This window comes from Oncorhynchus nerka, linkage group LG12 (assembly GCF_034236695.1).
Source record: "Oncorhynchus nerka isolate Pitt River linkage group LG12, Oner_Uvic_2.0, whole genome shotgun sequence".
In the NCBI taxonomy this organism is placed as follows: Eukaryota; Metazoa; Chordata; class Actinopteri; order Salmoniformes; family Salmonidae; genus Oncorhynchus; species Oncorhynchus nerka.
The window spans coordinates 93,915,354-93,931,931 of record NC_088407.1 but is presented as its reverse complement, the minus strand read 5'-3'; the positions used below and the strand labels follow the sequence as shown (position 1 = coordinate 93,931,931).

The window sequence follows — 16,578 nt, the reverse complement described above, 5'->3', positions numbered from 1 at the left end:
CATATTATTAGGCTAATTGACCAGGAATTATTGTTCGTGAGAAAGATTCTCAGCATATGCACATTATTAAAGTCCATGGGCACAAACTGGGCTATTGTTGTTATATTATTTCACAATAACTTAATCCTTACTCTAAATGGCTATGCCGTTAAGAAACTGCGCATTGCTTTCTCCGTGCAACTAATCTCTGGCTTAGAAACACACAACTTTTCGCTATCATTTCAACAAAAAGCCTATTGTTGTCTTGCTGGTGTTATTGTGCTGCTCCTTGAATGATTGACGCAGGCCAATCATATCTGATGAGGAGCCCCAGGTGGGCGGGTCTTTTTGTTCGGCTCTATCGACAGTATGGCGGACGATGGCGACAGGTCGACTGGAGCTGTTGATACTAGTGGCGGGCAGAGAACTTCAGATGAGTCAGACGGGTTCAGTCTTGGCGGGATGTTGTTAAATTTAAGTATTTTAGTTTTAGTGGTTACGATCTGCTATGTTATTTATCGGCGATGGGGTAAACGGATTGGTGCTGACGCGGCCCATGGAAGCGAGGCCTCGTCTCTGCCGAAGATGAGAAGACGTGATTTCACTTTGGAGCAACTTGGGGAATACGATGGACTGCAAAACCCCCGGATCATGATGGCAGTCAATATGAAAGTATTCGATGTTACCACCGGCAAAAAGTTTTATGGTCGAGGTAGGAATCCGTGAATGGAAAAGAGCACACTAGTTAGCTAGGCATTGTAGCTTAGCTACTGTGTCTGGCACCAGTCTAGACCAACACAAATGATGATGGCATCGGTTATTTGGGCGCAATAGCTAGCTTCGGCTAGCTAACTAACTCAGTTACAGCAAGTTATTTTAGTGATTTAATTTTGCACGTTAGTTAATCTGGCACTTTGCATTTACATGGCTTGATAGAAGGATAGCTAGTTTGTCTGTGCAAGCAGTGTCTTCTAGTTTGTAGCAGTATGTTAAGGTTAGACACGCTTGTTTACAAGGTGGTTAGCTAACTAGCTATCTACGCTACCTGTTATGTAGCTACATCTAAACTAGGTTGTTAGCTAGACAGACTGATCAGCGTTAGCTGAAGTGGGGACCACGAAAACAAACGTTAGCTAGTTAACTAGTTATCCCCAAAGGCGTGCGGAAAAACCAAGCCCCTGTGCTAGCTAGCGCTAAACCACGTCCGTTTTTAAAGCCAGGCATAGTTGCTAGGTAGCAAACAACTTTGCCAGTTAGCTAAATGATCTTACTGCTAAATATCAGAACTGTTTTGAGATCATATCAAGTTACACAGCTAGTTAACTAACAACTAACGTTGTAGGTTGTCCTATACGAGCCATATTCTGAGGATTAATGCTGTGGGCTAGGCCTAGCTGATCAGCTGTAGAAGATTGCTAGCTAACATTAGCTAGGCTCGTAGCTAGGTAGGTATGCTGTTGGCCACTGAAGGACCCTTTAACTTGGCTGGCGGACCCACCCATCAACCTCACTTATGTAATCATGATCATAAATCCATTTACATCATCCATCTAGCTAGCTAGTCTCGTAGGAGTGGAAAGTTAACCAAAAATTTATCTAACAAGCCTTTTAACCAACAATGCAGTTTTAAGAAAAATAAGTGTTAAGTTAAAAATAGATAAGTAAAAAATAACAAATAATTAAAGAGCAGCAGAAAAATAAAAGTGAGGCTTTATACAGGGGGTAACGGTACAGAGTCAATGTGGGGGGGCACTGGTTAGTCGAGGTAATTGAGGTTATATGCCAATTTGTAAGTCGCTCTGGATAAGAGCGTCTGCTAAATGACTTAAATGTAAAAAATGTAAATGTAAGGTAGAGTTAAAGTGACTGTGTAACTGTAGATTCCGTCCCTCTCCTCACCCCTACCCGGGCTTGAACCAGGGACCCTCTGCACACATCAACAACTGACACCCACGAAGCATCGTTAACCCATCGCTCCACAAAACTTGCAGAGCGAGGGGAACAACTATTTCAAGGTCTCAGTGAGTGATGTCACCGATTGAAACGCTATTAGCGAGCACCACCGCTAACTAGCTAGCCATTTCACATCGGTTACACTCACCCCCCTTTTGCCCTCCTCCTTTTCCCGCAGCAACCAGTGATCTGGGTCAACAGCATCAATATAACAGTATAGCATCTGTCCCTCTCCTCGCCCCGAACCAGGGACCCTCTGCACACATTGACAAGTCACCCTCGAAGCATCGTTACCTTATCGCTCCACAAAACCTGCAGAGCAAGGGGAACAACTACTTCAAGGTCTCAGAGCGAGTGACGTCACCGATTTTAAACGCTGTTAGCGCGCACCCCCCGCTAGCTACCTAGCCATTTCACATCGGGTACATATGCATAGATAATAAACAGAGTAGCATCAGAGTAAAATAGGGAGTATGGTGTACAATGCAAATAGTCTGGGTAGCCATCTGATTAGCTGTTCAGGAGTCTTATTGCTTGGGGGTAGAAGGTGTTAAGAAGCCTTTTGGACCTAGACTTGACGCTCTGGTACCGCTTGCCGTGCGGTAGCAGAGAGAGCAGTCTGACTTGGGTGGCTGGAGTCTTTGACAATTTTTTTAGAGCCTTCCTCTGACACTGCCTGGTATAGAGGTCCTGGGTGGCAAGAAGCTTGGCCCCAGTGATATACTGGGCCGCTCGCACTACCCTCTGTAGTGCCTGGTGGTCAGAGGCCGTGTAGTTATGATTCTTTCTGAGGATATGACAAGTGTTTGGTGCTCTATTTGTCCTGTGCTAGTCTTGCTAACACCAGCTTCTCTACGTCCATGTCGGCATGCATCAACGATAATGTGCCCTCAGACTTCAAGACCATATGGTGGTTGGATATCCCCGTTTTGAATTGAATTAATCATGTTATATTATTTGTAGCTAACATCATGAATAGGGTGCATAAATCATCACTCACATTTTCTACACTAAAATGGGGGACATATTAGACAACTGCAACCTGTTATACATTACGATCGTGTGGCTAGCAAGTAGCAACTAACTTTAGCTTGCATTGATCAGCCTATAGAAAGCCAGCCAGCTAATAAACTTTTAGCTTGTTTGCTATCAACTTGAAATCGGCTAGCTAGCCTTATGTATGTTTTTTAGTTATAAATGAACTAATTATAGGCTGAACATTTTCTTACTCCACTGAAGTTATTCATGTTTCTTCTTGGATGTCCTCTGTAAGCTGACAAGGTACAAATCTGTCGTTCTGGCCCTGAACAGGCAGTTAACCCACTGTTCCTAGGCCGTCAATGAAAATAAGAATTTGTTCTTAACTGACTTGCCTAGTAAAATAAAGGTAAAATAAAAAAATATATAGTAAGTCAATGATGTGAATCACCCATGCATTCTAGCTAGCTACTACTGTACTACCCATATTCACTTATGGCATGTTTCCTCCCTGCCCCCTAATTTTGCAATGCATGAACGTGAAGTACCCTAAACCTGAATAGATCTGTCTGACCCAAAAATATCTATTGATTTTGTTAGTTAGCCTCACTCATATCATATTGAAAACTGCAAACATCTTAGAATTGCACAAATCAAAAATGTAGCTCCGGTATCAAGAGGGGGGGCCACTAAAATGTTTTACTCACAGTGGGGGGGGGGGGGGGGGGTTTATGGATGTGGTTACGCAGACCGGCCCTCCATGATGTGCTGTAGAGTGTGCTGTCTTTCATCCCTCTAGCCTGGTGCAGTGGGACAATTCTTGTTCAGCCTCATAGTAGCATGATTATGGATAGTTCAACTCCTGTAAATAGTGAACATATTTTTTTTGACGTCCATGGGACAGTTTTCCAACCGTAACATTGTAAAATGTGGGCTATGAGTTTTTCCAACTTGAGACCCTAGCAGGGTTTCCTTTAGGAAAATGTGGTGCCGGACAATGTGACCGGGAAGATTTTAATTTACCAGCCATTTGAGAAATTTACCGGACCCCTATGCATTGGTTGTGTAACCCATTAGGGTGTCCACCCATGGTGCTCAGAGTAACCCATTAGGGTGTCCACCCATGGTGCTCAGAGTAACACATGGTGCTCAGAGTAACACATGGTGCTCAGAGTAACACATTAGGGTGTCCACCCATGGTGCTCAGAGTAACCCATTAGGGTGTCCAACCACGGTGCTCAGAGTAACCCATTAGGGTGTCCACCCATGGTGCTCAGAGTAACACATGGTGCTCAGAGTAACACATGGTGCTCAGAGTAATCCATTAGGGTGTCCACCCATGGTGCTCAGAGTAACCCATTTGGGCGTCCAACCATGGTGCTCAGAGTAATCCATTAGGGTGTCCACCCATGGTGCTCAGAGTAACCCATTAGGGTGTCCACCCATGGTGCTCAGAGTAACCCATTAGGGTGTCCACCCATGGTGCTCAGAATGACAGAAATCACATCAGGGTGTGAAATCAGAAGTCGGAGTATAGTAATTTATCTTAACAGAACATGCAACTCCTGTAATGAAGCGATTCTTAATGAATGCGATTTGAGGCAAAGCTCTATTCTAAACAGCGCATATAGTGTCTCTCCAGAATGGGGAGGGGTGTGGTGAAGATATGGTGTGTCTCTCCAGAATGGGGAGGGGTGTGGTGAAGATATGGTCTGTCTCTCCAGAATGGGGAGGGGTGTGGTGAAGATATGGTGCGTCTCTCCAGAATGGGGAGGGGTGTGGTGAAGATATGGTCTGTCTCTCCAGAATGGGGAGGGGTGTGGTGAAGATATGGTGTGTCTCTCCAGAATGGGGAGGGGTGTGGTGAAGATATGGTGTGTCTCTCCAGAATGGGGAGGGGTGTGGTGAAGATATGGTGTGTCTCTCCAGAATGGGGAGGGGTGTGGTGAAGATATGGTGTGTCTCTCCAGAATGGGGAGGGGTGTGGTGAAGATATGGTGTGTCTCTCCAGAATGATGGCTTAGCAGTATTTATGCGCTCATTTCTTTAGCCTCCAGTGAATCAGTGTATCATTTCTTTAGCCTCCAGTGAAGGCCAGAATTTGAGGCTTTTTACCTAGCCTCTTGAAGATTAAAACTAGCTAGCTAACTGGTGAAGGAGGCTTTTGGGCAAGTCCGCCAATACATCCTCCCCTCGCACAAAGGCTACTATTTGAATTCAATCCCTAAATTGGTTGTTACTATGTGGCAGTGGTCTCGATCCCCTTTCAAGAAGGATCCATCACTGAGTTTTCCCCCAGCAGTTTTAGTTAGACTAGCTAGTCTAGCTAACTTTAGCTCTCTAGTGGGGGCGTAGCAAATTCACGAGGAAGCATGTGGGACGTTGCGCATGCAAATAGCGTGTTTTTGAAAACGAATAAACTAGCATTTTTTAGCTAACCTCTTGTAACCAGCGTTTCTAGCCACGTGGGTCGCCGCCTCCGTGGAGTCACGTGGGTCGTCGCCTCCGTGGAGTCGCGTGGGTCGTCGCCGCCTCCGTGGAGTCGCGTGGGTCGCCTCCGTGGAGTCGCGTGGTCGCCTCCGTGGAGTCACGTGGAGTCACGTGGGCCACCTCCGTGGAGTCACGTGGGTCGCCTCCGTGGAGTCACGTGGGTCGTCGTCGCCGCCTCCGTGGAGTCACGTGGGTCGCCTCGTGTCATTTCTTTAATAGAACCATATTCTGTTTACTGCACTGCTTCTCCCTACAGATGGTCTTTCTAGAACTGAACCATACAGTTAGATGCAGTAGGTGTAGATTCTGTTTACTGCACTGCTTCTCCCTACAGATGGTCTTTCTAGAACTGAACCATACAGTTAGATGCAGTAGGTGTAGATTCTGTTTAATATACTGTCTTTCCCTACAGACAGTCCTTATAGAACTGATCCGTAGTTAAATTCAGTAGGTATATATTCTGTTTAATATACTGTCTCTCTCCCTACAGACGGTCCTTATGGTATCTTTGCGGGCCGGGATGCATCGAGGGGTCTGGCCACGTTCTGTTTGGAGAAAGATGCCTTGAGGGAGGACTATGATGACCTGTCAGACCTCAACGCTGTTCAGATGGAGTCAGTCAGAGAGTGGGAGATGCAGTTCATGGGTATGTTATAAAAGATATGAAACATACAGTACCAGTCAAAAGTTTGGACACCTACTCATTTGAGGGTTTGTCTTTATTTTTTTTACATTGTAGAATAATAGTGAAGACAAAACGTTTAAATAACACATGGAATCATGTATTAACCTCTTGCTTCTACTCGGGACGCTTGCGTCCCAACTAGAGCTCTGGAAATGCAAATGCGCTACGCTAAATGCTAATAGTATTAGTTAAAACTCAAACGTTCATTAAAATACACATGCAGGGTATCGAATTAAAGCTACACTCGTTGTGAATCCAGGCAACAAGTCAGATTTTTAAAATGCTTTTCGGTGAAAGCATGAGAAGCTATTATCTGATAGCATGTAACACCCCAAAAGACCCGCAGGGGACGTAAACAAAATAATTAGCATTTCGGCGTTACACAAACCGCACAATAAAATAGAAAACAGTCATTACCTTTCACCATCTTCTTTGTTGGCACTCCTAGATGTCCCATAAACACTATTGGGTCTTTATTTCGATTAAATCGGCCCATATAAAGCCAAGATATCGTTATATGTAGACTGTGTGATAAACGAAAAAACATCGTTTCAAAACGTAACGTCATTTTTTAAAATTCAAAAGTCGACGATAAACTTTCACAAAACACTTCGAAATACGTTTGTAATGCAACTTTAGGTATTAGTAAACGTTAATAAGCGATAAAATTCATCAGGAGGCGATGTAAAGATCATTAGCTGTCCGTCTGGAAAAATGTCCGGCTAGAAACTCAACGAAAATATCCGGTCCTAGACCTAAGGAAATACGGTGCCCTGCATGTGTTTGACCAAGAAAAAACTCGAAGGGAAATGACAAGACTCTAGACACCGTGTGGAAGCTGTAGGTACTGCAACCTCAGTCAATTAATTGTGGTTCACCTTTATCAATGGGTTCAAGTAGCGCATGGATATATTTTCCCATTTTCAGTGATCAGTTTTTCCTGTGCTTTTCGATGTAAATGCCGTTCTGGTAAAGCCACAGCAGTGATTTAACCAGTTTTATAAACGTCTGAGTGTTTTCTATCCACACAGACTAAGCAAATGCATATACTATATTCCTGGCATGAGTAGCAGGGCGCTGAAATGTTGCGCGATTTTTAACAGAATGTTCAAAAAAGTAGAGGGTCGACTTAAGAGGTTAACCAGAAAAGTGTTATACAATTCAAAATATATTTTATATTTGAGATTCTTCAAAGTAGCCACCCTTTGCCTTGATGACAGTTTTGCACACTCTTGGTATTCTCTCAACCAGCTTCATGAGGTAGTCACCTGGAATGTATTTCAATTAACAGGTGTGCCTTGTTAATTTGTGGAATTTCTTTCCTTCTTAATGTGTTTGAGCCAATCAGTTGTGTTGTGACAAGGTAGGGGTGGTATATATAAGATAGCCCTATTGGGTAAAAGACCAAGTCAATATTATGGCAAGAACAGCTCAAATAAGCAAAGAGAAACGACAGTCCATCATTACTTTAAGACATGAAGGTCAGTCAATCCAGAAAATGTCAAGAACTTTGATAGTTTCTTCAAGTCCGGTTGCAAAAACCATGAAGCTCTATGATGAAACTGGCTCTAGTAAGGACCGCCACAGGAAAGGAAGACCCAGAGTTACCTCTGATGCAGAGGATACATTCATTAGAGTTACTAGCCTCTGATTGCAACCCAAATAAATGCTTCAGATTTCAAGTAACAGACACATCTCTACCGCAACTGTTCAGAGGAGACTGCGTGAATCAGGCCTTCATGGTCAAATTGCTGCAAAGAAACCCCTACTAAAGAACACCAATAAGAAGAAGAGACATGCTTGGGCCAAGAAACACAGGCAATGGACATTAGACTGGTGGAAATGTCCTATGGTCCAAATTTGAGATGTTTGGTTCCAACCGCCGTGTCTTTGTGAGACGCATAGTAGTTGAACAGATGATCTCCGCATGTGTGAATTCCACCGTGAAGCACGGAGGAGGTGGTGTGATGGTGCTTTGCTGGTGACACTGTGATTTATTTAGAATTCAAGGCACACTTAACCAGTATGGCTACCACAGCATTCTGCAGCGATACGCCATCACATCTAGTTTGGGCTTAGTGGGACTATCATTGTTTTTTATCATGGAAAAAAAACACCACTACTCCAGGCTGTGTAAGGGCTAATTGACCAAGAAGGAGAGTGATGGGAGTGCTGCATCAGATGACCCAGCCTCCACAATCGGCCAACCTCAACCCAATTGAAATGGTTTGGGATGAGTTGGACCGCAGAGTGAAGGAAAATCAGCCAACAAGTGCTCAGCATATATGGGAACTCAAGACTGTTGGAAAAGCAATCCAGGTAAAGCTGGTTGAGAGAATGCCAAGAATGCCATGTTTGTGCTTACTACATGATTCCATGTGTTATTTCATAGTGTGATGTCTTCACTCTTATTCTACAATGTTGAAAAAATAAAGAAAAACCCTTGAATGAGTAGGTGCATCCAAACTTTTGGTACTGTATGTTTGGATATGAAGATATGTAGGCTATAAAGATGTATATGTACGGCTATATTGAAGCCCATTGAAGATGAGAATTCAGATTGATTTGACCCCTGTGTTCTCGCATTACAGAAAAATATGATTATGTTGGTCGGCTATTAAAGCCCGGGGATGAGCCTTCAGAATACACGGATGAAGAGGACATCAAGGACCACCTGAAACATGACTGAACTGTTGCCCTGCTCTGTTCTGTTCACACCACCAACCAAAGCCAGGACCCAAACAGCTGCCAGCGCCCGCCTGCCCCTCCCCTCCCCTGCCCCCCTCTCTCCCCCTCCTTCCCTCCCCGGCCATTCGTCCTCCTCTGATTGGATGGTCCAGTGGGCGGGCTCTGAACTGACTCCTCCATACAGATCACCACCAACAGAAACCAATGTTGACAAACTGTTTCAGGGGGGATTTGAAGGACATTAACTGGGTTTTGTGCTGTTAGAATATCTGAAAAAGGAAAAGAAACAAAACATTGCTAGAATGCTAGAAATTTCCTTGTGATGTCACGGTTCTCTTCATGTAAACAGAAGCAGAGTGGTTGTCAAGCTGAGAGGTTGTGATGGTCAGAGAAGACTGGGTGGAAAGGGAGAGCTTTTAGTTTTGTTCTTCTCCCTCCTCTCAACTGCTTTAGCATTCGATTTGAACCTTATCAATCAATTAATCGATTGCCTGTGGGACTTTTGTTGAAGAAAAAAACATTTGTTTAACTTTCCCCAATTGAAAAGGCAGTGCTGTGGCCTAACCAAAGGCAATGGGAGGGGAGTTATATGTTCCTGTGTTGGTAGTGTGTACACTACTAGGTTCTCTCTGTCAACGTGGGTCGTTCTGTTTGTGGGGTTCCATGTGATTCTATTTGTGAGGGGGGGGGGGGTAGTAACATATTTAGAATCACTCAGATTGATTGATTGGGTAATACAAAGGGAAAGTCAGCTGACAGACAGTTCTAATCAATCAACCATTTCCAAGCCACACTACTAGATGTCTGTACAATCCCCAGGACATGAAATGGTCAAAGTATTAATTGTGCCTTATTTTGTTTTATACTACTAAAATCCTGACCAGTCTAAAAAATAAATATAAAAAAAATAAGTGGGAGATTTGTAAAACTATTGTACCCTTCCTGTTTATTAGATCTTTATCTTGGAGGTGTTCTGAAGAGCAGTCTGCTTTAGAGGTATCAGATGAAGGCATGCTCTGGTCTGAGAGAGACTCCCCACATCACAACCTTGTATGTATGTATATATATATAGACCTCTGTGTTACTGCCATATTTATGTAGTTAATGATGAATTCCATATATTTCTGTGTTGTATTGGCCAAAAGCCCCATGTTTTCTTGTTTTTGTTTTTTTAAATGTGGGTGAATTTCAAAAGGAACATTGAAAGTGCTGTGGGGTGGGATCGGGGTATGTTCAAAATATGGGAAAGAAGTCGCTTGTAAATATATCTATCATTTTATTAAAGCATGTGCAACAATGATGAACTATGCTGAATTCCTGCCAAGTCATGTATTTAATGTTGGGTATGTGTCTGCAGAGAGAGACCGAGGCAAGGGATTCCTTCATGCATAATAAACTGATTTGGTTAATAATTAATGTCTGATTTATGTTAAATCGTTGTCTGTGTAAGACAGAAATGTAGAATGTTACCATACCTAGTCAAATACCCATCTCTACTTTACAGAAGAAAAACTATAGGTGAAATTCAAAAGGCCACTGATACTACACTGAACAAAAATATCAACGAGTTTAAGGAAATCTGTCAATTGAAATAAGTTCATTAGGCCCTAATCTTTGTATTTCGCATAACTGGGAATACAGATATGAGTCTGTTGGTTACAGATACCTTTTTTTTTTTTTAAGAAAAAAGGGCTTGGATCAGAAAACCAGTCAGTATGTGGTGTGACCATTTACCTCATGCAGCATGACACCTCCTTCGCATAGACTTGATCAGTCCATAAGACTCATATCGGCCCCTGAGTCGATGAGTACCTGGAGAGACTTGGACTGGTCCCCCCCCACAGCATGGAGACGGGCGAGAAGCAAAATTGTCCTTAAGATTCACCAGAGTACTCATTCCTACAAATGAGCTAGGTCTCTTGAAGGGGCAGGTAGACACATAATGACCGGCAGTAGCGCAATACAGACAACTCTGGGTGTTAAGTCTGCGTACACGTTCGGCTGGAGACAGCCTCGGGAAGAGGTAAAACGGCAGTCTTCGGAGGCTCTTTGAGGAACTTGGGTAAGCTCGGATCCTCTCTGGGACTTCCGGAGTCCTTGAGTGAGCGATTGGGACTGCAATCAAACTTCTTCTCCCTCCTAAGTTCCTGTAGCCGTCCATTGATACGGATGGATAAGGTGATGCGTGAGTCGAGATCTGTTGGCAGTTCCCGGGCTGCAAGCTCGTCCTTTACTTCCTCCGATTATCCGTGCAGGAGCGTGTAGAACAGTACTTCCGGGTTCCATCCTTCTCTAGCGTGCGGAAATCCACTGCATAGTCTGCCACACTGAGGGAGTCCTGCTGGAGTAACATCTGGGTTCATAGTCTTCCACACTGAGGGAGTCCTGCTGGAGTAACATCTGGGTTCATAGTCTGCCACACTGAGGGAGTCCTGCTGGAGTAACTTCTGGGTTCATAGTCTGCCACACTGAGGGAGTCCTGCTGAAGCTGGAGTAACTTCTGGGTTCATAGTCTGCCACACTGAGGGAGTCCTGCTGGAGTAACTTCTGGGTTCATAGTCTCACTGAGTCATGCTGGAGTAACTTCTGGGTTCATAGTCTGCCACACTGAGGGAGTCCTGCTGAAGCTGGAGTAACTTCTGGGTTCATAGTCTGCCACACTGAGGGAGTCCTGCTGAAGCTGGAGTAACCTCCTGGCAGCCTTTCTCCCGGACACTTGTTTCACTTCCGCCATGAAACCCTCCAGACTGAAGCAAATGGCCGTAGCCCAGGCGAAGGCCCTCCCGGACATCAGCGTGATGAGGTACCTCTCTAAGTCATGGCCAGTTCATACTATCATGTTTTAAGGTATGACCCAGGTGCCGACAGTGTTGAAGAAACTAAAGTTTATTCTTAGGAAGGCAAACGACAGGTCAAGGCAGGCAGGGGTTAGGGTCAGGTCAGGCAGAGGTCAGGGTCAGGTCAGGCAGGGGTCAATAATCCAGAGAGGGTGTAAGGCACTGGAACAGCAGGCGTGCTCAGGGTCAGGTCAGGCAGAGGTCGGTAAATCCAGAGTAGAGGCCAAGGTACAGGATGGCAGGCAGGGTCAGGGCAGGCAGGAAAAGTCAAGGACTATAGCAAAGACGGGTCAAGGAAAAATGCTGGTAGGTTTGAACGAACACAACTAACCGGCACAGACAGACAGAAAACACATGTGCCCAGGGGATAATGGGGAAGATGGGCGACACCCCCTCCAGGTGACACCTGGAGGGGGGTGGAGACAAGCACAAGGACAGGTGAAACAGATCAGGGCGTGACACCTGGAGGGGGGTGGAGACAAGCACAAGGACAGGTGAAACAGATCAGGGCGTGAAACACTCCAAAGTTAGGTACTTTAAGGAGCAGTTCTGTCTCTTTGGGTCTAACCCCAAGAAGTTCTGGAAAACAGTTAAAGACCTGGAGAATAAACCCTCCTCATAGCTGCCCATGTCCCTTAATGTTGATGATGTGGTTGTTACTGTCAAGTAGCACATGGCTGAGCTCTTTAATCACAACTTCATTAAGTCAGGATCCCCATTTGACTCAGCCATGCCTCCTTGCCCTTCCAACATTTCCTCATCTCCCACCCCTTCTAATGCAACTATCCCTGATGCTCCTCCCTCTTTTTCCCCTGCCCCACTAAATTGTTTCTCCCTGCAGGCAGTCACTGAGTCTGAGGTGCTAAAGGTGCTCCTGAAACTTGACCCCAAAAAACCATCTGGGTCAGATCCTTGAGGGGCGGTGGTAAATATACACGACTGACAATAACCAATGAGAATTATCTTGGTAGATAATATGGTCGTGTTCTTTTCTTCTCAGGAAGGCCAAGTCTGAATATTTTATGTCTGTTACCACTGATAACCTGAATGACCCTAGAAAGTCTTAGAAGGCTATTAAGTCTATGTCTGGTAACAGTAATGTTAATGAATTATCGTCATGTGTTTTGAAGGACTCTGTTGCTATATATGACAAAACTGAAATGCTGAATTGTTTCAATAAGCACTTTGTATCATCTGGTAGGCTGTTTGATTCAGTGTCCTCTGTCTCTGTCCAACCCTGTGTGGATGAACCAGTGTCCTCTGTCTCTGTCCAACCCTGTGTGGATGAACCAGTGTCCTCTGTCTCTGTATAACCCTGTGTGGATGAACCAGTGTCCTCTGTCTCTGTACAACCCTGTGTGGATGAACCAGTGTCCTCTGTCTCTGTCCAACCCTGTGTGGATGAACCAGTGTCCTCTGTCTCTGTCCAACCCTGTGTGGATGAACCGGTGTCCTCTGTCTCTGTATAACCCTGTGTGGATGAACCAGTGAGAGCTGGTCAAACTTTTAGCTTTTTGCCATTCTCAGTGCAGGTGGTACATAAAGCCCTGAAATCCTTAGATCAGAGAAAGCCTGCAGGTCCTGATCTTTTGGATCCCTGCTTTTTAAATCTGGCAGCTGATTTCATAGCTGAACCACTTTTACATCTCTGTTCAATCTAACCCTGGAATGTAATGAAATTCCAAAGATCTGGAAATTTTTAAAAGGGGGGAGATCCAACTCTTTTAAATAGTTATAGGCCAATCTCAAAGCTGTCACCCCTGGTGAAAATACTTGAAACCCTTATGAGTGAACAGCTAAAATAGTTTTTATTTACTAACTATATTTTATCAATGTACCAATCAATCGGGTTTCAGGAAGAAGCATAGCACAATTTCAGCAGCCATGAAGGTTTTAAATGATATCACTGAAGCCATTGACAAAAAACAGCACTGTGTCTCACTTGTTATTGATCTCTCTAAGGCTTTTGATACAGTTGATCATGCTATACTAAGGCAGAGATTGTCGAGTGTAGGTCTTTCAGAGCATGCAGTTGCATGGTTTGCTAACCATCTGTCTGATATAACTCAGTGCACTCAATTTGATGTGCTCATGTCTGTTAAATTGTCTGTCTTGTGCCCCAAGGCTCTGTACTTGGTCCTCTCTTATTCACTATTTATATAAATGATTAAGACAAAAAATGTCCAAAATACGCAACTTATCCGTTTTATCTGAGATGTCTACTGTAGCCGCCATTCTTCACATACAACACCTGTTCTGCCAGTCACATTCTGTTAAAGGTCCCCAAAGCACACACATCCCTGGGTCGCTCCTCTTTTCAGTTCGCTGCAGCTAGCGACTGGAACGAGCTGCAACAAACACTCAAAATTGACAGTTTTATCTCAATCTCTTCATTCAAAGACTTGTCTTGAAGTCCTGAAGTTACTGCCGTTTGAAGGTTATGAGATCTTGTACCACCATCTTACTATTTATTGTAAGATGTAAATGTAGGAGGTGTGTTATCTCAGGACCGAACCCCGAGATAGAAATGAGAAAATATTCCTGTTGGTTATAAAAAATATTGTAGAAACAACTAATTGATTAAGTATGTTTTGGGAACAGTACTGTGTGAAGGTGAATGAGAGTTGTGTGAGTGTGGAAAAGAGGGTTAATCTGAAGTTTGGATAATAAAATATAGAAATGTGTATAATAAACCGATTTAAATTTGGATAATATGTTTCGATATGTAGCGTTATCTTGGGGTTCCGTTCATCACTGCCCATCATATAATATCACGGGGTGGTATTATTAAGTGCTAGATTTTATTTTAGAAAACAGCGGCAAATCTTTTTCTGGAAGTCCAACGAATTGTTGAGTGTGGAGTATTATTCCCATAGGGCAGCGCCCGGGAAACTAAAGTTGTTGGGTTCCGTTGGGAGTGTATACAGGAAATGGTTGGAAACGCACATGGAGTGGTTCATTAATATGAGTACCTAAGATTTCCTACGTTATATATTGATTGTTTTAAGATTGGATGTCATAAGGTGAATGCACCAATTTGTAAGTCGCTCTGGATAAGAGCGTCTGCTAAATGACTTAAATGTAAATGTAAATGTAAGATATGAAAAAAATGAATGACAAATAACCATATGTGTGTATAATTGATAATCGCTCATTCATAGAATAGATAAACTATAGCAAAGCCATAAAGACACCAATAGAAGCGTATGTGCATTCTACCAATTCGGCTCAAATATGGAGAAAAAAAACCTAATCATGGATAAAAAATGGCAGCATTTCCCTGTTGATAGGAATAAATCCAATCAAATTTGTGAATTCAGGGATGCAATTGTGACTTGGCACAATGACATAAAAGAAAAATCCAGTGTATTGATTTAAACGTTCTATCAGCGTAATCGCACTAACCGTACAATTTGTGAAGTAATTTGAGTATGGACATTGTTAAATGGGGTACTTAGTAAATACGCTCCGGCTATTGCTGGTTGAATATGGCTGGTGTCAGTAAACGTAATAACGTCATTTGAATTATTGCCAGCAGCACAGTTAGTCAACAATGTTTTGAAGAACATGAAAAAAAAGCCTATCCAGCTCTGTTAGGTGAGTAGAATGGAGAGTGAAGAGGTGTTTATTGTGTGTGTCTGGAAGTGACGTTAGCTAGCAAGCTAGCCAACTTTAGCCAGTTAGCTTGGGTGTGAGGCAAGGAAATATTATATTTTGTGAGGTCAGAGAGTTGGATCAACCCTGCTCCTTAGCAGATTTTGGGGTTGAATAATCCCTGTGAGAATCAAGGACAGTCAATTTACAACTGCGACCTGGCCAAGATAAAGCAAAGCAGTTCGACACATACAACAACACAGAGTTACATGGAGTAAAACAAACATACAGTCAATAATACAGTAGAAAAATATCTATATAGATATATCTATCTATATCTATATACGATGTGAGCAAATGAGGTGAGATAAGAGAGGTAAAGGCAAAAAAGGCCATAGTGGTGAAGTTAATACAATATAGCAAGTAAAACACTGGAATGGTAGTTTTGCAGTGGGAATAATGTGCTGAGTAGAAATAAAAATAATGGGGTGCAAAGGACCAAATAAATAAATACAGTAGGGGAATAGGTAGTTGTTTGGGCTAAATTATAGATGGGCTATGTACAGGTGCAGTAATCTGTGAGCTTCTCTGACAGCTGGTGCTTAAAGCTAGTGAGGGAGATCTGAGTCTCCAGTTTCAGTGATTTTTGCAGTTCGTTCCAGTCATTGGCAGCAGAGAACTGTAAGGAAAGGCGGCCAAAGGAAGAATTGGCTTTGGGGGTGACCAGTGAAAATATACCTGCTGGAGCGCGTGCTACGGGTTGGTGCTGCTATGGTGACCAGTGAGCTAAGGCGGGGCTCTACCTAGCAAAGACTTGTAGATGACCTGGAGCCAGTGGGTTTGGCGACGAGTATGACGCGAGGGCCAGCCAACGAGAGCGTACAGGTCGCTGTGGTGGGTAGTATATGGGGTTGACAAAACGGATGACACTGTGATAGAATGCATCCAATTTGTTGAGTAGAGTCTTTATTTTATAAATGACATCGCCGAAGTCAAGGCTCGGTAGGATGGTCAGTTTTACGAGGGTATGTTTGGCAGCATGAGTGAAGGATGCTTTGTTGCGAAATAGGAAGCCGATTCTAGATTTAATTTTGGATTGGAGATGTGAGTCTGGAAGGAGAGTTTACAGTCTAACCAGACACCGAGGTATTTGTAGTTGTCCACATATTCTAAGTCAGAACCGTCCAGAGTAGTGATGCTGGACGGGCGGGCAGGTGCGGGCAGCGATCGGTTGAAGAGCATGCATTTCATTTGACTTGTATTTAAGAGCAGTTGGAGGCCAATGAAGGAGAGTTGTATGGCATTGAAGCTTGTCTGGAGGTTAGTTAACACAGTCCAAAGAAGGGCCAGAAGTATACAGAATGGTGTCGTCTG

At 43.6% G+C, this 16,578-nt stretch overlaps 1 protein-coding gene across 1 annotated transcript; it reads left to right on the top strand.

Moving 5' to 3' along the window:
* The first annotated feature begins 318 nt into the window (after positions 1-318).
* Positions 319-10,185, top strand: LOC115121857 (membrane-associated progesterone receptor component 2-like). Its single transcript, XM_029650993.2, has 3 exons — positions 319-691; positions 5,891-6,046; positions 8,677-10,185. The coding sequence occupies exons 1-3, from the start codon at positions 349-351 to the stop codon at positions 8,772-8,774; spliced, it is 597 nt and encodes a 198-aa protein (XP_029506853.1). The 5' UTR covers positions 319-348; the 3' UTR covers positions 8,775-10,185.
* Positions 10,186-16,578: the final 6,393 nt, after the last annotated feature.